Source organism: Eurytemora carolleeae, unplaced genomic scaffold (assembly GCF_000591075.1).
Source record: "Eurytemora carolleeae unplaced genomic scaffold, Eaff_2.0 scaffold646, whole genome shotgun sequence".
Lineage (NCBI taxonomy): Eukaryota > Metazoa > Arthropoda > Copepoda > Calanoida > Temoridae > Eurytemora > Eurytemora carolleeae.
Window position 1 is genome coordinate 119610 of NW_019396532.1, and position 24991 is coordinate 144600.

General features: G+C 32.0%; 2 protein-coding genes across 4 annotated transcripts in view; one reads left to right on the top strand and one right to left on the bottom strand.

Moving 5' to 3' along the window:
* The window catches only part of LOC111704963 (clavesin-1), a 43639-nt gene that overhangs the window by 11082 nt on the left and 7566 nt on the right, over positions 1–24991 (bottom strand). The window contains exon 1 of one of the 2 annotated variants that reach the window (XM_023477362.1): positions 5716–5923. The exons of the other annotated variant lie outside the window; for it this stretch is intronic. The gene's annotated coding sequence lies outside the window, so the exon portion shown is untranslated. Of the gene's footprint in view, positions 1–5715; positions 5924–24991 lie in introns of those variants that run through there. 2 annotated transcript variants of the gene reach the window in all.
* LOC111704964 (UBX domain-containing protein 3) lies at positions 9249–18970 on the top strand. 2 transcript variants are annotated; one of them, XM_023477367.1, is made up of 6 exons: positions 9249–9415; positions 13093–13208; positions 15016–15117; positions 15172–15250; positions 15847–15905; positions 16924–17850. In XM_023477367.1, the coding sequence occupies exons 1-6, from the start codon at positions 9356–9358 to the stop codon at positions 17021–17023; spliced, it is 516 nt and encodes a 171-aa protein (XP_023333135.1). In that variant the 5' UTR covers positions 9249–9355; the 3' UTR covers positions 17024–17850. The 2 variants fall into 2 exon arrangements, with proteins under 2 accessions (XP_023333135.1, XP_023333136.1); XM_023477368.1 differs by lacking the exon at positions 16924–17850 and adding an exon at positions 18889–18970 and having other exon boundaries at positions 9260–9415.

Below are 24991 nucleotides of genomic sequence, written 5' to 3' on the forward strand. Positions count from 1 at the left end.
AACTAGGTCGGTTGTGAACATTGGCTGTTCTTATGTCATTGAGTACTTGTGGTGTAAACATTTTATGCATTCATGATAAATATGTTATGTAGTTAATAAAAATCAATGTTTTCTATTTGTGCATAATTTTGCATATTTTTTCTCTTTTCTTTTGGAAACCTGTATTTTCAAAAAAAAATTTATTTAAACAAATTTAAACTACACCATTTATATATGTATTTATATCTTTGTGTGTGAATAAATCTTTATAATATAATATAATAAGCTATCTATGTTTATTTATTTATCTATGGATATTCATTATAGTATTTAAAAAATAATTTTTGTTCGCAAGACAATTTCTAACATTAATACAAGTTGGAGTTGCTTAAATGTGGTCTGACCTTTTTCCCTGAAATGAATTTGTAAAAAAAAAATTTATATTCAATAAAAAAGGCTACATTCTTATAAATGTTACTGTCAATAAGGTTGTTGAGATACTCTTAGTTAGTGAACACTTTCTTTGTTTCTAATTATTTGAAATGTTATCGTATATATATCTCGGACCTGTAGATACTGTTTATTTGAACTACCATGTCATTTATTAATCTTTTCCTTCGTCTCAATCTATCTTTGAACAGATGACAGAGCTTGTAAGAATCCCAAGAACAAAGGTTGCAAATGTTCAGACATGTTTTTGCTCCAGGAAACCGGATAATTTTGCTTTATCTATTTATGACAGGGCCTAGACTATGAAACAAGAATAAAGATCTTGGTATTTGATATTCAGAATATACAGAGCGTCCCATATCATATTAGATTATCTTCAATCTTTAACGACAAAATAAATCTTTAATACTCGAAAAACTTATCATTTTCCGCAAGAAAATTCTTATATAAGCCTTATATTATTTTTCAAAATGATAAATTCTAATTAAATTTTCTGATTAGTCCCGAAAATCGTAATTTAGACCCGTTCTCGGTCTAATATGATGTGGGACACCCTGTAATTGACAGGAACATTTAAATTAACTGAAGATAATATTTTAGATGAAAAATGAATGAAAAATGAGCTTTTAACCAGTGCACTTTATACTTGTTCGAATTTAGAGTTATAAAAAGGTTGCAAAACATGGGTTTGGCTGAATGGCGTTGGTACAGCTGACAATAAAACCTGCCCCCAAGCAAAGTTTAATGGCTTTGGTCCCCACGTGGGTCTTTTCGCGGGTTTCGGCTTAAAACCAGGCCTATTATATACAACCTATCCCCGGCATATAGATCTTTTAAAAACCGGTTCCTTGTCAGTTAAATATTGCTTTTGTACAATTTACAGGGTGAACCATAAAACTCGTTATCAATCACTACCCCCCCACCCCTGTATACGTTTATGAGCTACATGCTACCAGTGGTAGTATGAATTAGAATATATATTGACAACTTGCAATTTTGAAACATTTCCAATATGAAAATTCAAAAATCTTATCATCGCAATATCAAGATTTTCGGGACAGTTTACAAATTTTTTTCCCATTTTGGGGTGAGGAATTGAGTTTTTGCTACAAACCCTGAATATCTTACCTCTATATCTTTGCAACCCAAGGCCCTAGATATTTCAAATTATGAATTCTGTTAAATTTAATAATTTAAGTTTGAAATATTAAAGGTGTACACCATCAAGGTGTACAGTTACACCAACCAAGCTGCAAAGACATAAAGATTAAATAATTTGAGTTTGTGGCAAGGACTCAATTCTTTGCATATTTTTGTATTCTGACTGCAATAGGAAAATGCCAATGATGAGGTTTTCTATATTTCTGCATGCATAGAGATGCAAACATAAATGTTTTTTGTTTTTGCAAAATGTTAGTTTTGTTGCTCTTTTTATTTGGCTCAAATAAAAGGAATCCATTTTTGCCACAAACTCTTATTTTCTAATTCTTATTTCTTTGCAACATTTGATAGTGTAAACCATTGACTATTTGATAGTGTAAACCATTAACTATTTGATAGTGTAAACCATTAACTATTTGATAGTGTAAACCATTGACTATTTGATCAACAGAATTTATATTTTGAAATATCAAAGGTCTACAACATCAAGTTGCAAAAATATGTTGATTAGAAAATCAGAGTTTGCGCCAAAAACTCAATACCTTTCAGAATATATTTTATTAAAATCAAAACATATCTTTATATCCTCAAGCTGAACCAAGCATGCAAAGTACAAAACCAAGATTTTATATTTGGCATTTAGCATAAAATCCCGGCCAGGACACCTGCCGGAGGAGCTGAAAAAAACTGAGATGATCGTTTTTTACGAAACATTCCTAATAATTTTGCAAATATTTTGGGTAAAATTTTTTTTGAAATATATTGTAAACAAATGCAAATTAAAACTTATAAAAAAACTTATCTTGTTTGAAAACTATTGGAAAATGACAGATGATTATTTAATCACAAAGTTTCTTGGATAAAAATTATTTAATTTATTAAGTTTAATTTATCAAGATTGGAAACCTATAAAAAATTAATTTTAAAAGAAAGTTTAACTAAAAATAATGTTTTGTCGTTATTGTTAATAATTCAATATTTTAAAATTTAAATCACAAGCCTAACAAAAAGTGTGAGGGTAGAGATCTGTACGGTGCAAGAAAGTGCGAGGGTAGAGATCTGTACGGTGCAAGAAAGTGTGAGGGTAGAGATCTGTACGGCGCAAGAAAGTGCGAGGTTAGAGATCTGTACGGTGCAAGAAAGTATGAGGTTAGAGAACTGTACGGTGCAAGAAAGTGTGAGTTCAGAGATCTGTACGGTGCAAGAAAGTGTGAGGGTAGAGATCTGTACGGCGCAAGAAAGTGCGAGGTTAGAGATCTGTACGGTGCAAGAAAGTATGAGGTTAGAGAACTGTACGGTGCAAGAAAGTGTGAGTTCAGAGATCTGTACGGTGCAAGAAAGTGTGAGGTTAGAGATCTGTACGGTGCAAGAAAGTGTGAGGTTAGAGATCTGTACGGTGCAAGAAAGTGTGAGGTTAGAGATCTGTACGGTACGAGAAAGTGTGAGGGTAGAGATCTGTACGGTGCAAGAAAGTGTGAGGTTAGATATCTGTACGGTGCAAGAAAGTGCTAATTCTTGTCAAAATCAAGGTTTTTTTCAGTTCAGAAAATTCAAAAACTGTCTCTTAAAGATTATCCTATTTCAATGTATTTTATAGATAACAAAATATTTAATTCTTATCCTATGATGACAGCCCTGGAGAAAAATTCTACATTTACAGATTTATATCAGAAGGATTTGGAAGAAACAAAAAATATTATTACATCAAATTTAAAAATCTGCCTTTCGAATCTGGAGAAATTAATTTGTGATCCAAATTGAACAGATCTTTATTCAACACAAAAATAACTATCCTAAGGCCTATGTCACTAAAATCATCAAATTAAAGTGACATATTTCGGAACTTAGGTAATAGCAAAGAACTATTAAATAATCAATCAAGATTTTTTAGATCAAACCCAAGATACAGTTTTTATCCTTTGATGGCCTGGGAAAGGTTAAAAGCTTGATTTGAAAAAGAGGTTTTTTGATTTGAGTCTGGATTTGAAGATTAGAGGATTTGAGGAACTGTTTGCCTAGGGTGGATTGAGAACCCTTGATAAGATACGGTTCTTAAGTCTGAACAAAGTAACCTTTAATTTGTTGGTCGTGTTGAGTATTTAGCTAGGGGCAGAATACGTCTGTACTTTAAACAAAACCATAAGATATATTCTTTTTAAAATAAATATGTTTAATATAATTGTAATGTTCTCTTTTAGATGAAATAATATTTCCACTCCTGTCACCAATAACAGATGATCTTCTTTAAAAATATTTCATTAAATAATATTATAACAGAAACACGGTTCCTTCTTTTATTATTTAGATAATATGTTTAATTTACCAAATTAAACTAAAAAACTATGAACCCTAGAAGATGAAACTATGAACTCTAGAAAATGAAACTGTGAAACTATTAACTCTAGAAGATGAAACTATGAACTCTAGAAAATGAGACTGTGAAACTATTAACCCTAGAAGATGAAACTATGAACCCTAGAAGATGAAACTATGAATTCTGGAAAATGAAACTGTGAAACTATTAACTCTAGAAGATGAAACTATGAGCACTAGAAGATGAAACTATGAACCCTAAAAAATGAAACTGTGAAACTATTAACTCGAGAAGATGAAACTATGACCTCTAGAATATGAAACTATGAAACTATGAACTCTAGAAGATGAAACTATGAAACTATGAACTCTAGAAGACGAAATTATGAACCTATGAAAGCATGAATGAAATATGACGTCAGTGTGTTGCCGCGGTTTCTGACAGTTTAAAGATAAAAAGAGGAGCGCAGCAGACCACGTGTACCTGGTCTGTTAGATTTTAACAGTTTAACACAACTAATCCATTCCCTTGATTTCTATTGGTTAAACACCGTAATTAAAACAAAAATTTATTTTCTTTCATTTTTTAATTTAAAATAATTTTTTAAGCAAAGCCGAAGTTCTGAGTTGAAAGATGTCAAATCAACATTTTTGAAAGAAACATGATTGTTTAGATGCTTTCCACAATAAGTGGTTCACCCGCTATAGTGAATTTAATTTTCAAATTTGTTTCTATGTATCTAAGTTTGGAGACGATAAATACATGAAATTAAAATGTTCAAGTTTTTATTTAAATATTTGAAAAGATGATGACAGGTTGAAGAAGCTTGTTTTGATACCTTTAATTTACATCAAATATTTGTACTTTGGAATCGAATAATTTGTACTTTGTTCTTTAGAACCAAATAATTTGTACAGTACATCCAAACTTGCGGTAATTTTTATTCCAATATCTTAACTTTGATTCTAACAATTTTTTAATCCAAAAATGTTGTATTTTGTTTTAGCACTTGTTGTATAATTAAGAATAAGATAATTGTTATTATTATTATTATTATTATTATTATTATTATTATTATTATTAATATTATTATCATTATCATTACTATTATTTTAAAATAAAGCTTTTTAAAATCATCGTACAACTATATCTAGATTTTTCTTCTTATTTTGAAAATTAAAAAACATGTTCAAACCTCAGAACGATGTAAATCCCTATAATTATATAGATACGCCATCAACACTTCCTAATTGAACAATAAAAAAACTGTAAAAAAAACTCCTGGTTTACAAAACATATGTTTGACACAATCCTAACTTTATTATTAATTGTTCTGTCAGATTTTCAACAATTCACAGATAAAAGGATAAAAGATGGAAATAAACATTTGTTTCTTTATGGAAACGAATTTTAACAACACCAAAAATTGACATGCTGAAATTATAAATGTAGATATGCAATCATGTCTAAAGAACCTGAAAAAATTTTGATGCAAATAAGATAAAAACATCTATTATGTTCATTTCATTGGCTTTTAAGAATGTGGGTAAAAGTCGCAAAAAAAATATATGTAATATATATATATAAAAAAATATGTAAATATGTAATGGAAAAATTTGGAATTTTGAAAAAACTTAAAGCGCTGGACTTGGCTCTAAAAAGAGTATTATCAAATAGAATTTGTTTAAAACTTTTAAAATATTTAGGATCCTAAAATATGAATATTATTATTATTCATGCAATATCAACTGCTGCAATACCAACACATGCAAAAATCAAAATTTGCTAAGTTCTAAATCCTAATCTTTTACCTTTTCACTAACCAAGAAGATATTTGTTGAGCCTTTTAGTTTCTTAGCTTAGAGAAACTTTCCGAATCCTTCTCTCGTTTTCTGAGAAGAAAATCTGTAAAACTTTTCTCTAAAATAGCGATACCGCACCGGACCAACTGTTCTGGCGGAGACTGGTACGCTGGTTTCAATCAAACTGCTCACACGTGTTTTTTCAAACTGTCTGTATTTTGTAATCTGTATTTTACTCGTAGATCGGGGACTAGCGCCGCGGCGCCTCGTAGTAGAGACAGGGGAAGGCATTTGTAGATTAATTTTTCAAAAATTTATCCTATGCACAAAGGAACTGAGTTTTTGCAACAAACTCATATTTTCTAATCCCTATATCTCTACAACCGGATGGTGTAAACTTTTAATATTTCAAACTTGGATTATTTAATCTAATATAATTCATAATTTGAAATATTAAAGGTCTGCAACTTTGGGATGAAAAAATATAAGGATTAGAACATCAAAGTTTGTTTAAAAGACTCAATTCCTTTGGAAATTTGTACCATTTGTATAAAATACAGTGTTGTTTTTGGAAAGTAATTTTCATCAACACTGAGTTTAATATAAAACAAAATGTTTGAACCGAATTAGAAATTATAGTAGTAAGGGCACTACAACTGCAGCGAAAATATATTGATAGCGATGAAAAAAGTTTTTATAGAAAAATATTTGAAAAATTTGTATTTCTAAACCCTAGACCCCCTGAGCCTAGTGTAGCAGAACCAGTGTGTAACCTTGAATAGTGACCGAGTATAGTGGGATCCCAGGCCGTAGCGATGGATCTTTTTACGCTAGGTTTACTCAGGGGAAACCCAGGCTCTAACCTTCAAAAATTAATTTTAACATTTGTGAAAACCTTCATTATTAATTTTTACTTTATTGACACTGTTAGAAATGTTTCGTAAAACTAAACTCAAATTTTTTTCTTTGAAAATCTACCTATCATTTTTATTTGTATATTTATATGTATGTTAGGCTAAATAGTTCTACTAAGTGCCTCGTCCCTATCATCTTTATTTGTATATTTATATGTATGCTAGACTAAAAAATTCTGCTATGTGCCTCGTCCCTATCATCTTTATTTGTATATTTATATGTATGCTAGGCTAAATAGTTCTGCTATGTGCCTCGTCCCTATCATCTTTATTTGTATATTTATATGCATGCTAGACTAAATAGTTCTGCTATGTGCCANGAGCGTCAGTCTGGCTGCCAGATATTGCTCCGTTATACAACTGCGGGTTGGAGTAGAGTAGACTTAAACAAAATCATGAATGAATGCATGAGAAGCAAGCAGGGTTGGTTGGGTGGGGCAGACAGGCCTATAGGTTGGAGAGAGCAGGCTGGGGTTGGCTTGGAAGGGGTAGAATGAGGGGATGGGTTGGGTTCTCTTCTCTAGAAATAAAGTTTTTCTGAGTATACGTTCAATCAACGTTTATGAGCATGCATACCCGGTTAAATGCAACAAAGTACGATTTCAAAATGTCAAATTAAATATGTTCTTGAACAGATTAGTTGTTAAGCAACTTCATATTTTAAGGTTCTTTTATTTTCGGCTTACATGCACCAGTTCACAATACAGGATTAGTCATAGCTAGGGAGGGGGAGGAGGGAGACATCTAGAGAGGGAGAGATGCATGGAGGTTTCATGCTTGTGTTCTAAAAATATCATCTTTTCTTTTTTACTTTAAATGATATCAAATTATCTTTCTTGATGAACTTATACAATATATAGCTTAAGAAACTATCATTGACGAGGGTACTGATAGTTACTCCCGTCGTTTACCCGCGCTTGGTCGTAAATTACGATTTTAGTTATTTTTCCCTATAAAACCGACCCAACTACATTAGAATCTCAAAACCAAGCTAAGAATATTTCCGTGGTTCTCACGAATTCTCCAATCAAATTTTGAGGCAAATCGGTCCAGGGGTTCATGAGATATGATCGAACATACAAAAACACCAATAGAGATTACATCTATATATATAGATACATTTGTTTTGCTATGCTCCAATTACTGAGACCGGGCTAACTTTGAAATCCTCGGTTTTCCACTTATCAGCGCGTGTGTACTTTGCTGTAGCCCTGTATATCAAGACTTAAACTCAATTATAGTTTAAAGTTTAACGGAGCTTTGGAAAACAGCTAATAGATTTTCCTGCAGAGTTGTGCAATGTGAATATTAAATTGCTCAATAGAGAATGAAAGACCAGATTATAATCTATTATGTACTTATTACGACATAACCCATTTCCCCCTGGATTAACGATCGAGAGCTATGATGCGTTTGGTTTCTTGGATTTATTCGCGTTTTGACCTCGACAGTTCTACAATCTTTGAACTTAAAGAGTTTTCTGTTTGTACTTTTTTAAGAATAAAAAGCGAACAATGTATGTTTAAAGGGACTGTAAGCATAATTTCATGTGACCCTTATTGCGAAGATGTCAATCCCCGATTTACAACGGTTCCATCATTGTTTATAACTAACAAAACTAATGATTTCGATTGTGCAGTTTCTCTTTTAAACCTAGAAAAACTACAATATTTACCGCATTATTGATTAGATCAAGGTTTCAAGGCTCAACGGTAACGTTTTGAATCTTTGCACGTAGTGTCGATTTAAATTACGCTTACAGTCCCTTTAGTTGGTCAAATTGTGATCGAAAGTGTAAGTAAACTGGGCCTCGGACCGAACTATTAAATCATGCAGCGAGATTTTAACAACATTTACATTACATTGCATGGGAAATTTCTCTTCAAATAGTTACTTTTTTTTGAAATATAAATATAATATATTTGACAAGTTGCCAAGTTTCAGCTGATTTTCTCTTAGTCTCGACTCTCCTAATATCATCCTAGATCAACTAGATTTGATTTCAGCAAAATTACCGAGATTTAAAAACCTGGAGTGACAATATTTGAGATTTGAAGTTAAAAACTAGTTTGAATTAGTTCAAACTGTATAAATTGTCTTCTTATTAAAACTTTTTTGTTATTCTATGATTTTCTTGAAATATTTGGATTATACCAGATTTACTAAAAATCTTAATTAAAACACTTGACTGCCTTTGATAGTGCATAAATGTCGTATTTGTACCAGCCTATGAATTCGTCTCCCGGTGGTAGACAAAGGAATTGAGTCTTTGCCACAAACTCTGATTTTGTAATCCCTATATCTTTACAACTTAATGTCGCGGACCTTAGATATTTTAAACTATGAATTATGTATGATCACAAAATCTAAGTTTGAAATATGAAAGGTTTTTACCATGAGATTGCAAGGATATAGGAATTAGAAAATTTTATTTTGTTGCAAAGACTCAATTCCTTTATGTTTATAATACTTTTTAAAGGAAGTAACTGGTTACTGTCCACAAACTCAATTTTTCTTATATCTATTAATTTGCAGCATGTTGGTGTAAACTTTCACTAGTTGATCAGAATTCAAAGGTCTACCACATAAGGTTGCAAAGATTATACGGTTTATATAAAAATTAGAGTTTGCAGCTAGTGTTCAATTCCTTTGAAATGTGATTTGGAAATATATCTTCTATTTTCAATTGCGTATATTATATTTGCGTATTTTGTATGCGATAGATAGAAACTAAGATGGCGGGAAATGGTGATGAGGAAACTGAGTTTTTGATGGAACAAGTTAAAAAATTAGAGGTAAGCTAAACTTATCAAACTTTGGTTAACAATTTATCCCCCTCTTCTTCGATATTTGCGTGGGTTTAAAAATGGCATTTTTTAAGAAACCCAAAATTTCAATTGAATAATATATTTACAAAATTTAAGGATAAACGATCAAATTCTATTTTGAAATAAGGATTTAAAAGGTTAACAACATAACTATTGAAACATAAAGAAACGAAAGGATGACAAAGAAGAAAAAAGATAATATTTGCTGACTCGGGGCAAATATTGGGGGGGGGGGGGCTACGGAGGTTTATTCCCCTTCCCTGTAAAGGTGACAGAGTTTAGATTTCAAAATTTCAAAATAAAAGAAAGATTTTACTTTTTTCACATATTTTTTAACGGTAAAACCTTTTTTCTGAACTCTGCGGAGTAGGAAAAATGCATGAAAAAGATTAAGGGAGATGCAGTAGTACATTATTCTAATTTAATCGCTGTTATCTGATCCGAGAAAAAATTGCTTTGTATGCCTAAAGTACGACTCGTGAACCGGTTTAATACAAATTTAAATTTGCAAATTACTGGGTGGATTTTTCCTAAAGTTTGCTCAAATATACATCTGCAAATTAGATCGTTGCAAAAACTAGATTTAAACTGAATGAACGGAAGAAGAGAGGATGAATGCGTATTGCAAAAATGAATTGACGGAAGAATTTAATTGCAAGTTATTAAATCCAGCAAGTAATCTTAAACCTAAAAAAAATAGAGTTCTTGCCACAAACTCAAGTTTGCTAATTCCTTTATCTTTGCAACCTGGTAGTGTAAACCTTTGATATTTCAAACTTATATTATTTGATCCAATAGAATTCATAGATTTAAATATCTAAGGTCTACGGCATTGGGTTGCAAAGATAGAACGATAAGAAAATTTAAGTTTGTGGCAAAGACTCAATTCCTTTAACCCTAAAAAAAAGAACTCAGATAAACGATCCTACCAATGATCCTTCAATTGTCAAATCCCAAAGTTTTAATTTATAAAGATCGCCTAAAGGGATTGTTTCAAATACTCATAATATATGGTTTATGCAAATTAGAATACAACTAAGTCTATTTTACAGCTTAAAGATGTTTATGAGTCCTGAAACGATTAAAAAATGTTGTGATAAAATCCATCGTGTCTGTCTAATCAAGCTAAATCATCGATCATATTCGTGGTTTTATTTTTCGTAGGATTTTAGGATTTAATTTCCTTTGGACGGATTATAATTTAATAATGTTTTAGAGAAGTACTTTCTACGCTACATCTTTTTTTTAAACATTGGGCCTTATATTTGTTATCTACATGTATAATTAAAGTAAACATCTTTGTTTGTCGTTTTTTCTTTGTGTTTGTTCTTAGCTTGGCACAAGCATTATAAATTGCATGAGTTGACTTTTATAGCAAAAGTTTTATTCACAGTCAAAGCTGGGTACCCAAACTAGTAAAATAACATGAAAAGTTAATAGAGAAGTTGTCAGTATGATTTTGCTCCAATATAACGCCTCACGTCGGTTTTTTTCTTCCGAGTTATATGCAGCAGCAGCACGAGAGGAATATATGTAGCAGCAGCAGCAAAAGAGGAATATATGTAGCATCAGCAGCACGAGAGGAATATATGTAGCATCAGCAGCACGAGAGGAATATGTAGCATCAGCAGCACGAGAGGAATATGTAGCAGCAGCAGCAAGAGAGGAATATATGTAGCATCAGCAGCACGAGAGGAATATATGTAGCAGCAGCAGCAAGAGAGGAATAAATGTAGCATCAGCAGCACGAGAGGAATATATGTAGCAGCAGCAGCAAGAGAGGAATATATGTAGCATCAGCAGCAAGAGAGGAATATATGTAGCAGCAGCAGCAAGAGAGGAATATATGTTGCATCAGCAGCAAGAGAGGAATATATGTAGCATCAGCAGCACGAGAGGAATAAAAAATCTGTACGCAAAATTTACCACTTATAGTTAAGTGATGTATATTATATGATAAACACTGAAATATTAAAATAATGATAAAATAAAATAGTTACTAGAGTCAAGGAGAAGCAGAACATAATACAAGAATAAAAATAAGTTCTAATGCAAATACAAATTTAAAGAATAATTAAAATTGTATTAGTTGTATATAAGTAAGCTAAAGGGCACAATTCCAGGGGACATTAGTTCCAAAACTAACATTTCGCCCATTTCTAACACTGAGTGTTAGAAATGGGCACAAATTGAAAGACTGGGTTTTGGAGATCCCGGCCCATATCCATCCGGAGTAAAAGTTGATAATAAAAACTGTAACCAACATTTTATTTAACATGACGAGGATAACAATTCCCAATTTCTAACTTTTTTTAAATCAACATTATAATAGGAGATCTTTTTATATTTGAAACATTGTCGCGTTTTCGAGACAAAACCCACTTTCCCGTTTTTAAGTATAATCTGCAATTCAAAACAAAACTCATTTTCATAACTTACAAAATAAATCACTAAAAACAAAAATTATCTTATGAAGACTAAATTAACGTCTGAATTACTTCTAGAATCTAAGTTTCCACATTTTATCGGTTAAATTAGAGAATATCGATGATTTATTTTCAAGCATTTTAAACAAACTGCAGTTTCCCGCATTTCTAGTTAAATTTATTTATTTATTTATTTGATATTAATATTTTGATTTCTCAATGCTGTAATGATTTTAAAGTATAAAAGATTTGTTTGTTTTTATTTTCTATTTTGTTTATATTTTACCTTAACAAAAAATCTTGTTTTGTTACGTAAATGCTTAAAATTTGACATTGATATGAATTCCGGTAATTATCTCAAAACCTGGATATGTTCCGAAAACGCGACATGAAAATGAAATCCGGTAATTGTTTCAAAATAGGGATATGTTCGAAAATGAAATCAAGAATCATCAAAAACTAATTCTCACACCTTATTATTAGTCTAAATTGAATTTAAAGATATATACTCTTAAAAAAGATATCTTTGCAGATTTGGCACATTTCTAACACTGGTGTTAGAAATGTGCCAATTGTTAGTTTTGGAACTAATATCCCCTGAATTGTGTTAACGTATTGTAAACGTATATTTTAAAGAATCGAATGAATAAAATATCCTACCATCGACCATATAAACATAACAGCAGCCTTTCAAAACCATAATCTTAGGAACAATGATGTGTTTTTATATTTAACTATCCCGTAGAATTAACTAACACATGCTAAAAGCTTTATTTTATAGAAGACTAGCTGAGGGGCCCGGCGTTGCCCGTGGAAAAAAAATTGAAAAAAAAATTTGAAATAAAAAATTCGAATTTTTCTAGCCTATAACACCCTCCGGCCACCCGTGAGTGTCCACAAAAAATTTCAGCCCAATCGGTCCAGCCGTTTGGCCGGCTATACGCAACATATATTCAAATGTCTTGTTTTATTATTTATATAGATTAGAAATTTTCTTGCCTGTCTAACTGTACTGTAAAAATCCACTAGCCGATTTCTACGACGTAATCATCGACAAAACTTCTTGAAATTATAGTTAATAGAGAGTTGTTATTTTACCTCTTGATATTCTAGTTAATAGAGAGGTATTATACCTCTTGATATTCTAGTTGATAGAGAGGTATTATACCTCTTGATATTCTAGTTGATAGAGAGGTATTATAGCACTTGATATTGTAGTTGATGGAGAAAAGAACGAAGGAGCTGGTTGAGCAGAGGAAGCTGGAGAGACAGTGCCTGGAAATGGAGTGTCTTAAGATGGAGAGACAGAAGAAATATCTTCTTGCTATGCTTAGGTAAGTTATGGTGCTTGGTGGGTTTCACTTTATTAAACTGCAGATAACTAGATTACCTTTTACTATGAGAAGTTTGATTATTTTTTTTAAATCCTGAAAAGTTTGCATAAAACTGTGGAATATATGACATCATAAAATAAATCTAATGTGTATTCTATATTGTTATTCACAGCAAATAGTTAATTATAGCTTTATGCTCAACTTATTAAATAAGCTAAGTCTGTGCAATTTGCACTCGTACGTTGAGATTCATGTTCATTAGATTATTTAAAACCATAACTTGAGTCTAACAGTCGTCATTCCAAAGTTTTATAGGTCCCATGCAATACGATCTCACTTTCCTGCACTCTCTTTTGTAATATGTACACTGTACAGTGTACCTTATTTATTTATTAAATTAGTGCTTGTACAACTGTACAATTTTACAACTGTACAACTGTACAACTGTACAACTAACTGTACAACTGTACAACTGTAAAACTGTAAAACTGTAAAACTGTACAACTGTACAACTGTACAACTGTACAACTGTACAACTGTACAACTGTACAACTGTTCAACTGTACAACTGTACAACTGTAAAACTATACAACTGTACAACTGTACAACTGTACAACTGTACAACTGTACAACTGTACAACTGTACAACTGCAAAACTGTACAACTGTACAACTGTACAACTGTACAACAGTACAACTGTACAACTGTACAACTGTACAACTATACAACTGTAGAACTGTACAAGTGTACAACTGTTCATCTGTAAACTGTAAAACTGTACACCTTTAAATCTGTACAACTATACAACTGTACAACTGTACAACTGTGAAACTGTACAACTGTTCGAATATACTACTGTATAACTGTACAGCTGTACAAATGTGCAAATGTGCAAATGTACAACTGTACAACTGTACAACTGTAAAACTGTACAACTGTACAACTGTAAAACTGTACAACTGTACATCTTTAAAACTGAACAACTGTACAACTGTAAATCTCATAGATAAATAAATAAATATAGATAGCTTATGTACGCAAAATCACCAAGAATTGTACAGTCCGCGAACTAGGGGTCAAAGTGTACTACAATGATAAGCGTGGTGGTTTGGTGTTTTAATGGATTTCATAATAGAGTGTAAAATAATTCCGGGAATGGAACTATTTGAACAACAATATTTCACTGAGCAATATATCATATTGACGAGAACTGAAGAAGGACATGAGAAGGAATAAACTAACTTAAATTTCTCTCTACAGAACTCATGTACACCACAAGTACTCAATAACATAAGAACAGCCAATGTTCACAACCTACCTATAGTTAATCTATATAATAGAAATATCTTTAAAACATCTCTGTACATTTATATCTTTCAAGATGAAAAATGTCGTCTTATGCGCAATCTATCTTTATCTATGTGAATATCTATTTTAATTGAAGTACTTTGAAACGATTTTTTGGAAGCGTTAAAAATGAGTTTCCCTCATACGAGTAAACTTTAATTTCTTTTCTTTTTTTGCGAAGTGGTTTCCATAAATGTTTTTATTTGCCAAAAGTACAAAATACTGAAATTAAGTGATGAAAATCCTATCATCAAATTTTGCTCCGATGTAAGCTGGTTTAAAATCAGGGAATTTATGTTGAGGGGGTTATTTTTATGAATAATAGACACATGGCTTTTTTAGTACAGCTTCTTTGATTTCTATGCTGAAAAGTGTGTGGGCAATGTATGTAGGTTTGTTATGTATGGTAAATCTTTGCAACTGTACAACTGTAAATCTTTGCAACTGTACAAGTGTCCAGGGAGAATGAGGATGCTGAGGAGCAGGATAGGTTGGAACAGGAAGCAAAGAAACCATTTCATGGCGCAGGAAATATTCTAGGAGCTCCCTCTCCAGTACAAAGGTTAATATCGAACAAATGAAAAAATCTATGAATTTTCTGATTTCTGTAATCAAGAGTTGAATCTGTGCAGCCTGTTAGAAACATGGTTAAACCGATAGAAATTGACGAATCCAAGCCTAAAGGAAATATACAGGTATATTCAATTAGATTATTTATAAATGATTAAATTGTTTGGATCTAATCTAATATAATTAATTAATATTTTGTATAATTAATTAATATTTTGTTGGCTTTTAATATTTTCATATGTCATTAATAGGTTGGGTTTCAATCAGGGAGAAAGGAATATAACTGACGCGGTTCGCCCTACCATGTGATTATGCATGCTTTGCAGACGGTACTCCATTTGTATAAGAAATATTCAGAATAGGTTATTGTATACGCGGAAATTGTACATCAGACAAATATTTCTTATTCAAATGAAGTATCGTCTGCAAAGCATGTATAAACATATGGTAGGGCGAACCGCGTAAATTATCCCTTCTATTCCATACTCCCTGGTTGCAATATACATTTATCTCTAGTTTAGGTTGGGTTTGAATATAAAAAACATAGATTAATAACAACGTAGGGTTATTGTAAACAAAAAACCCCTAATTCTTGAAAGGACGACATCTAGTGTTCAATCTCTGTTGTTATTAATCTATGATAAAAAAACATATCTTTAGGTTGGATTAGAATACAAATCTTATCATCTAGTTGGAATTTGTATATAATTCTTGTCTCCAGGTGAGATTAGGTGACGGTGGACGGTTGGTTCTCACACTAAATCTTACTCATACTATAAGGTGGATATCTACATCATAATCCTATAATACATGGTATCCAACTACACATTAAGATAGAGAATCAAATGTTGTCCTCTCAAAATATATTGGGACAGTCTCAATTTGACCCTTTCTAAGTATGATAATGATAATATTAAGAAAACCCTAGTCCTGAAGGCATTCCAAAATGTGGTCTGCCTATTTTTGCTTTCAAAATCTTGTTCAGATTTCAATTTATGTAACAAATCCAAAATTTTATTAATATTCGATGTTTTTTTAAGATACAAATGTTGTAACCAAAAAATTATTGTATAAGCACGTGCAACCTTTTTTTAATACACACTTTGTCATTAGATTGATAACAACGATCAAAGACGATGTTAAAATTTTCTCTTAAATGTCATATTTGTTGGGCCACCCGGCCTGTAGCTAGTCCTTTCACAGTTTCAACAAGGGTAGAGGAAGGAATATAGTGAAAAACAAGGCCTAAAAACCTGCTTAATTATTAAGTTCTGCTTAACATATCTTCATGCAAACCGTTCAAAAAAAGCCTTGTTTCATCTCTTCTAATAATATTAACCTACTTGCACCACATTATCACTGCTATGAAAAGTTGGATAAATTTTCAAGACTGGGTCGACTTTGAAGTGTCACAACGCCTTGGCCTTTAAGTTTACCTTACTAACTCACTCGTACTTTTGTGTAGCCCTCAACATGTCACTGAATGTTCAAGCACTGGTTTTCAGTTTTAGTTTTTATGACGCAAATGGCAAAATTCTCAACAATATTTGCGGGATAGCTTTGGATCACTGCAGTCTAATATCTCTCAACTGTCATGTTTCATGGGACACCCTGTGCTTCATACCTCTTGTATTTGTGTTTGCATATTTCTGTGGTTTGTAAACTAGCTGGGTTTCAGAGATACACTGTTAGAAGTGCAGTAGTGGTTAGTTAATTAAATTAACAACGTTTGTTTTATTCGTAATTCGATCGATGGAACGAAAGTATATTTCTAAAAGCTGAACAAAATGTTCTTAAGTTTGCCTTGGGCCCGAAATCGCAATGTTTTGGCACCGTTTAAACAAAGGCCAGAATTAAATGAATATGCAAGTAAGATATTCCTGCTTGACTCTCCCTGATTGGTTTGCTCTATAACTAGAACATTGGCCAACCTAACAATATTTTGCTCAAACCTCCATGTTTTGCTCCTTTACTCAAACCACGACATGGGCCGCTAAAATCTCCATGTTTTGCTTCTTGACTTAAACCACTGCATCAGCCGCCTAAATTTCCATGTTTTGCTCCTTGACTTAAACCACTGCATGACCGCCCAAACCTCCATGTTTTGCTCCTTTACTCAAACCACGACATGGGCCGCTAAAATCTCCATGTTTTGCTCCTTGACTTAAACCACTGCATCAGCCGCCTAAACTTCCATGTTTTGCTCTTTGACATAAACCACTGCATCAGCCGCCTAAATTTCCATGTTTTGCTCCTTGACTTAAACCACTGCATGACCGCCCAAACCTCCAGGTTTTTCTCCTTTACCCAAACCACGACATGGGCCTCTAAAATCTCCATGTTTTTCTCCTTGACTCGAACCACGGCATAGGCCACCCAAACCTCCTTGTTTTGCTTCAATTGACACTAACAATGGCATGGGCCGCCAAAACATCCATGTTTTCCTCCTTGAGAGGTTAAAGTTTACACGTATATATATATATATATATTATATAGTGTCCTCTGTTAACCAACCAAACTGGAAATACAGGGTACGCTGGCAAACACGAGACAAGGGATTTCACTACAAGAGTATTTATTGTTCTTTCTTCTTATGTGACTTGATTCCTAACATATGGTTATTGCCGGATTTTGAGCTAAATATACAATATAAATGGTGCGTTGGTATTTGCAAACCAGATTGAAACCTCTTTAAAATTTACAAAGAAAATGAAAACAAATTTTTTTTTGTGTTTCTTTGTTTATCCAAAAACATTTTTTTTTATTTGCAGCAACGATTTTCTCGGCTGTGAAGAGAGTGCAAGCGTTCATGATATTTGCGCCGGGTACATCCCTGTATTGTATACCTTTACCAATGATGCCTTCTATTTAAGCACTGCACTGGAGTGGACCCAGGAAAAAAAATCAAGAAAATTCAGATGTTTCAGAATTGTCACTAAGATGCTCTCTGCAACAGAAAAGTTCCCTTTTCCGCAGGAAGGGACGTGCAATTTTTTAACACCTGCGTTCACTTTACGACATGGTGTCATGCATGGAGCGGACTCCTGCATGTGGTGGACTAAACTAAAGTTTTCACCATTTCAACACAATGCAACACATAAAAAGCAATGTTATGACATTTTTTTATATCTATTAATGTATTTTGATTTGAAAACACATTAAAATTATCTATGTCTCGAGTAAATATAAATTGTTTGATGATTTGAAAGGAAGACGACATTCAAATAATTTTTCCCAAATAATTTTAAAATATTTAGTTAAAAAAAATTTCCATAGTTTTCCGATACTAAAGATACTTAAAAAATGCACTCAAGAAGACGACCTATCATGCTCTAGTTTAATCAAGAAATATTAAGTGTGTCGCACACACTCCACTAGAAAAATAAGGGACGGTTCAATTTATGCGATATTACTGGTAAGAATATGTGTTCTCCTATGGTTTTGATTTTACGTACGCAAATGAGAGCATAGGAAATTTACATGTTGACATACTACAGTGGGAGGCGATTAAACCAATACAATGAAGAAGACTTTTGTATTTAAGTTTTGATTGTTAACTAGCTTTTTTCGAATTACAAATTTACAGCACTTACAAGTAATTAAAGAGAAACTTTTTTAAAAGACAGCTTATCCTTGTGTACCCCGTTTAACAGCTTGATATAATTCAAAGATATCGAAAGTCGTTTTCATTGTATTGATATATGTGATGACAACCGTAGAAGTTAAAAATATTTTTTTTAACTGCATTATGTTCTATTTGTAGAGACTTAAAGCAAGAAGTTCAAGCTAGACAACCACCGGAGGTAAAAAATATAGAAAAAAATGGATGATTAATTATATTGTTATTTTTGTTCAATTTACGTGGGCGTAATTAGAGGGAGGGGGGTCATAAATATGAAATGTATATTCAGAATATTTTGTTTAAATATTACACAGACTCCAGGATGCTATCTTATTTGGACTACTGCCGTTTGAACTATTGTTCATTTCAACTACTGCACGTGGGACCACGTGAGTAGTTTAAATGAACAATAGTTCAAACGAGTAAATATATTGCTCATTTGAACTATTTTTTAGTTCATTTGAACTATTTTTTAGTTCATTTGAACTATTTTCATTTGAACTATTAAAATATTATCAATGAAATAAACAAAAAATAGTTCTAATGAACATAAAAATAGTTCAAATGAAAAAAAAATAGTTCAAAGAATAAAAAAATAGTTCAAATGAATAAAAAAATAGTTCAAATGAACAAAAAAATAGTTCAAATGAACATAAAAATAGTTCAAATGGACAAAAAAAATAGTTCAAATGAACAAAAAATAGTTCAAATGAACAAAAAATTAGTTTAAATGGACAAAAAAATAGTTTAAATGGACAAAAAATAGTTTAAATGGACAAAAAAAATAGCTCAAATGAACCAAAAAAATAGTTCAAATGAACAAAAAACTAGTTCAAATGAACAAAAAAATAGTTTAAATGGACAAAAAAATAGTTCAAATGAACAAAAAAATAGTTGAAATGAACAAAAAATAGTTTAATTTGAACTATTTTTTACCTAACCTAACCTAACCTAACCTAACCTAACTATTTTTTTTGTCCGTTTGAACTATTTTTTAGTCCATTTAAACTTTTTTTTTCATTTGAACTATTTTTTTTTTCATTTGAACTATTTCATTTGAACTATTTTTATGTTCATTTGAACTATTTTTATGTTCATTTGAACTATTTTTATGTTCTTTTGAACTATTTTTATGTTCATTTGAACTATTTTTATGTTCATTTGAACTATTTTTATGTTCATTCTGTGTAATGTTTATCTAATTAATTGTCATGAATATAACTTTATGAAGATTATAAAAAAAAATTTAAAACTGAATTGGATATGACGTCATGTCAGTAGTTCAAATGAACAATAGTTCAAACGAACAATAGTTTAAACGTACCATAGTTCAAACGGCGGTAGTTCAAATGAGAATCCACAGACTTAGGGTTTCCATTCGCAAAACTTTTGCGCAATTTTTGCGGAACGAAACGCAATATTTTTCTTTCTTTGCGCATCAATTTTGCGCGAAAAAACAACAATTTGCGCAATCATTCGCAAAAGTCATTTCGCGCAAAATTGCCCTATTCCGCTTTTGCGAAACTCAAGTTTTGCGCAATTCCGTAACAAGAGTTTTGCGCAAATCCGCAATTTCGTAAAAATCAAACGGTTGGTGACGGTGTGTGTTTCTTAGAATTCAATTCTGGAAAAATCTTGTTTTGGAATGTCTTCCTATTGGTCACTTTTACATAATTGACCAATGACAATTAAGAAGAGTTCAAATCTCACAATTTTCTCGACAATTTTAGTTTTGGACATGCATATTTCCTAAAAGTGGATTCTTCAGGCATTGGTTACAGTCTTGCATTATTTTATATGAGATTAAAAAGATTTCAGAAATTTGATTAAAAAAATTTAAGAATACAATTCATACTCATGATTAAGCAAAGCTTTTAAGGCCGGGTCACTTGAAATTATTCAATAGGCTTAAAATATTGCCAAGTTTCACACTCTCTAATTTCTATTTTATTAATTTTGGTCCCTTAATTTAAACTTTTTGTAACTGGAAGTATAATCGTTATCATACTCGTATGTTAATATTTTTTTTGTATATGGAATAATCTTCAGTTGTTTAATTCTAAGCTTAGAATATCAATTTTTGACAATGTGCCTAAAAAGTTACATTTTGCGTAAAACTTGCGGTTTTGCGCAAAAACTTGCGGTTTTGCGCAAATTGCGCAAAAAAAATTGCGCAAAACTAAAATTTCGTTTCATGCGCAACTTTCGCAAAAAATATTTCCGGTTTTGCGCAAATTGCGCAAAATAAATAGCGCAAAACCGCGCAAAACTCATTGCGTTTCATGCGCAAAAATAGCGCAAAAGTTCGCAAAAATAAAATTTGCGCGAAAATAGCGCAAATTTTGCGCAAAAGATTTAGCCACTTCGTGGAAACCCTACACAGACTCCAGAGATAACCGGAAAACTGGGAAATATGAAGACGACTTTAAAAAAGATGACCTTAAAACATCCAATGAGCATATAGACACAGCAATTGTGCAGTGTAAACACACCAGTTTCAATAATTTACTGATTAAATAAGCGTTTTCTAGTTATCAATGCAATAAGACATGTTCTTCTTTTTTAAATAGATAAACTGCAGGGTTACCCACGAAGAATAAGACTTCTGATACTTTACGAAATATGTACTGTCTGTTTCCTTATATTCATGGTTCCCTGTAACTGTTAATTTGTTTTGTTCTTTGTCAAATCAATAAACCTTGGAATCATCATATTTAATGAGTTATAGGTCGTTTTTACAGTTTCATCTTTTGTGGGTAACCCTGTACTATGGACTTTAAAAGAGATGAGAGTTAACCCAATTATTCAGGGGGAATTATTCTAGACGATTAAACATATAATTCTTTTCAAAACAAAATGTGAAGTAATAACCAGAAAACTCTTAAATATGAAGACGACTTTTAGAATCAAGTTGTAACTTTAAAGCATGAGACACAGCAATTGTTCATTGTAAGACAGATAGAGAGCCTGTACTACACCGAATACGAGTAACTCCTTTGGGCTCCTGCCTCAGGGTTATTTTGAACGAAATACTTATAAATCTTGAAAAGACGACATATAGTGTCCTATCTGTTATTTTAATTAATCTATGTATGAGTAAAACTATTTGCTTTGTAACAACGTCTAATGCACTTAAGTATTGCTTTAATGTCGTCTTCCTATTCCATTGTTTTCTGGTTATCACTGTATATATAATGAATCTGACATAATATTCAGTTAGAATTCAACTATATCCATATATATAGCGTAGTTTGTCTGTTTCTTTGTTTATTAATTGAATGTCCGATCATAACTCTTAAACCCCAATTTGCCTCAAATTTTGATTGTGAAACTTGGTAGAACCACGGGAATGTTTTAAATCTAGTTTATAACGTCTCGATTGACTTTTATTGGTAAAACTCCCAGCAAAACCGGGTTACAAAGCTAGTATTCTATATAATATATATATATATATTTCACCCCGGACTAACTAGAGTGAGCAGCATTCGGTTTTTTATATTTGAAATCAAACGTGTTTTGGTCTAAATTCAACAATTTTTTATTCTATACTCTTTTTCATTCAAAATGCATGTGCCGACAAAAAAGGCTAAAAAGTTATGTTCAATGGGTCAAATTGTGATCGACAGTCACAGCTCTTTTTTATTGACAGAACTGTTAAATCTACGTGATATCAGTGAAAAATTTATTTTTTATATTTCAGTGATGCTGGCTTAATATCCTCTTCCATTCTCCAGCGATTTTTATAAATATTTATAATTAGAAATATAAAAAAGTTTTTTTTTTAATTTTTTATATAAAATCTATTCACACGATATACAACTAGGTTTTTCGCATTTAAACTTCTCATAATCTTAAAACTCAATATGACGATTTTATGTTAAAATTAGGTCTTCTGCCTTGAATATGATCTTTAAATGGCTTATTTATTGATTATACATAGAAAGAAAGAGGTTTCAGAGAATCATAAATATATGAAACTGCAGACAGAATAAATTCCGTACAGTCGTGCCTGTCCATGGGTCAGATATAATTGAACAATTTTTTACCATCTATATGTGTTCAATCTTTACAATAATTCCATGGTGAAAGGGCAATGTTTACGTTGCATGTTGAAATGTTTTCGTAAAACGCCCGCTAAGTCTCAGTGTGAGGGGTCAGTCAGATGAAGCTAGACTAGCGGGAGACTAACCGGGTCAACTGGGTCACCTTTGATAAACGCGCCAAACTAATATGCATGCCAAAATACACAAGAAACATACGTTAACTCTCGAAGCGCATTTCCGTCTTAGAATCTTAGATTCTGCAGGGATCTTTCTAATGAATAGCGAGACATGGTTGAACCGAGTAGATGTGGTTCAGCCACTTATCTTTAACTGTAACTATCGCAAAAGAAGTGGTTGAACTACGTCTGGGCGGTTCAAATTCTTCTCGCTATTCATTAAATCTGGTCCCATGATCTAATAAACCTGAGCGAACAACTTAGTATTCGTGGATATCGAGATCAATGCTTGATCTCTTCTTTTTCCTAATCTCCGGATTAAATAATGTTTTTTTCTCCTCTTGTTATTAATCTCTAGATTAAATACCCGATCGGGATTAAACGCTCCCAGCTCTGACTAGATTTCTTTGAAATACCAGGTTTCCAAAACTAGAAATTTTATGAGAATGTATATGCAGAAGCACAATAAATATTCAACATCAATACTAAGATAGACTCTTCGTGCACTTTACATGAATATAGATTAAGACCGTGTACAGTTTACAATGTACATAATTCTATTTTGTAGTTCTAAAAGTTTACAAAATCAGAAACTGAAAGAAAGAAACTAATTTACGGGAGTGTAAAACAGAATTTCTAATTTTGAAGATTAATTAATTGGATTTTGTAAAATCTGCTTCTTGTTCTTGAACAATACACTTTTGTTTTGTTTTCTTTTGAAGTTGGTTCATTATATATTAAAGAATTCCTTTTTCGATTTAAACTTTTTCCTACTCTTATTCTTAAATAGGGGTTAGTTCTCATCGCCGGAGGTACAAATATACTAAACAAGAAAAGAATGAAAAATATATAAAGAAAAAACGGCTTCAGGAACTGGTTATTATAATTTTTAACAGTGCTATTAAAGAAGTGAAAACCAAAAAACTGTAGAATTAAAGTCGTCTTTAAGCTTTCGTTCACTTAAACGAACAACATTTTAGAAAAATTTGCTAAGAAAGTATCTTTCTATTGTAGTAATCTTTAATTGTTGGTCTGTATCAGCACTGAGAATTCCTTGGGCTTGGGTAACTTGCAGGAACTCGTTAAAAACACGGGAATGTTCCTAGCTTGGTTTAAAAGTTCTAACTTGAAAAATGTTGACTTTTTACTAGGAAAACTCCATTAAAAGCTGGGTTCCCAAGCTATTCTATCTATATAAAGTAGTAGCCTCTGATTGTTTGTTTGTTTTTTTCTCGGTAGAACCCCGGGAATGTGATTTGTTTGGTTTACAAGTTCCAAGTTAAAAGGAAAACTTCATGCAAAATTGGGTTCCCAAGCTAGTCTATTTATATAAAGTAGTAATCTTTGATTGTTTTTGTTGTCTGTTTGAATGTCCGATCATAATTCAGGAAACCCTTGGCCTATTTGCCTCAAATTTTGATTGAAGAAGCATGTAGATCCATGGAAATATTAGCTTGGTTAAAAATTCTAAGTTACAGTCAAGTTAAAGGGACAGTAAGCGTAATTTCAAGTGACCCTCCATGCAAAGATGGCAACGTCCGATTTACAATGGTACTCTTGAAAGCTTTGTCTGATCAAGTATGATATATAGACATCAATGTTTATAATTTTGAAAAAATATTATTTTTTATTTTGGGTTAACTACAAAAATGACTTGCTCATTTCTATACTTCAGTAAAACATATCAGACTTAAACCCCTTTGAACTTAAAATAACGACAATATCATCCGCATTTCTTTATGAGATAAAAATTTTAAGGTTATGAATCGGACCTTGCCATCTTTGCATAAAGGGTAACTTGAAATTACGCTTACAGTCCCTTTTAATGGATGGTGAGTGTGGTTGAGAAGTAGAATTGAATAATTAGAAACTCTTATCTTTAAACCCCAGCTGGGTATTAGTTAATGTTTAGGAGAGGGAATATATATATTCATTTCACTCTAACCTCCCTTCCCTCCCAATGGGATATTTAAGGGAGTCCGGGGGGGGGGACTGATCCCCCCCCCTGCACATCTCGTCTATGTA

Bases quoted from the DNA above. Each gene is read 5' to 3' on its own strand.
- LOC111704964 (XM_023477367.1), top strand. From the start codon at position 9,356: ATGGCGGGAAATGGTGATGAGGAAACTGAGTTTTTGATGGAACAAGTT. The intron at 15,118-15,171 runs GTTAATATCGAA...TCTGTAATCAAG, and splicing joins GCTCCCTCTCCAGTACAAAG to AGTTGAATCTGTGCAGCCTG. The intron at 15,906-16,923 runs GTGGATATCTAC...AATGTTCTTAAG, and splicing joins AATCTTACTCATACTATAAG to TTTGCCTTGGGCCCGAAATC.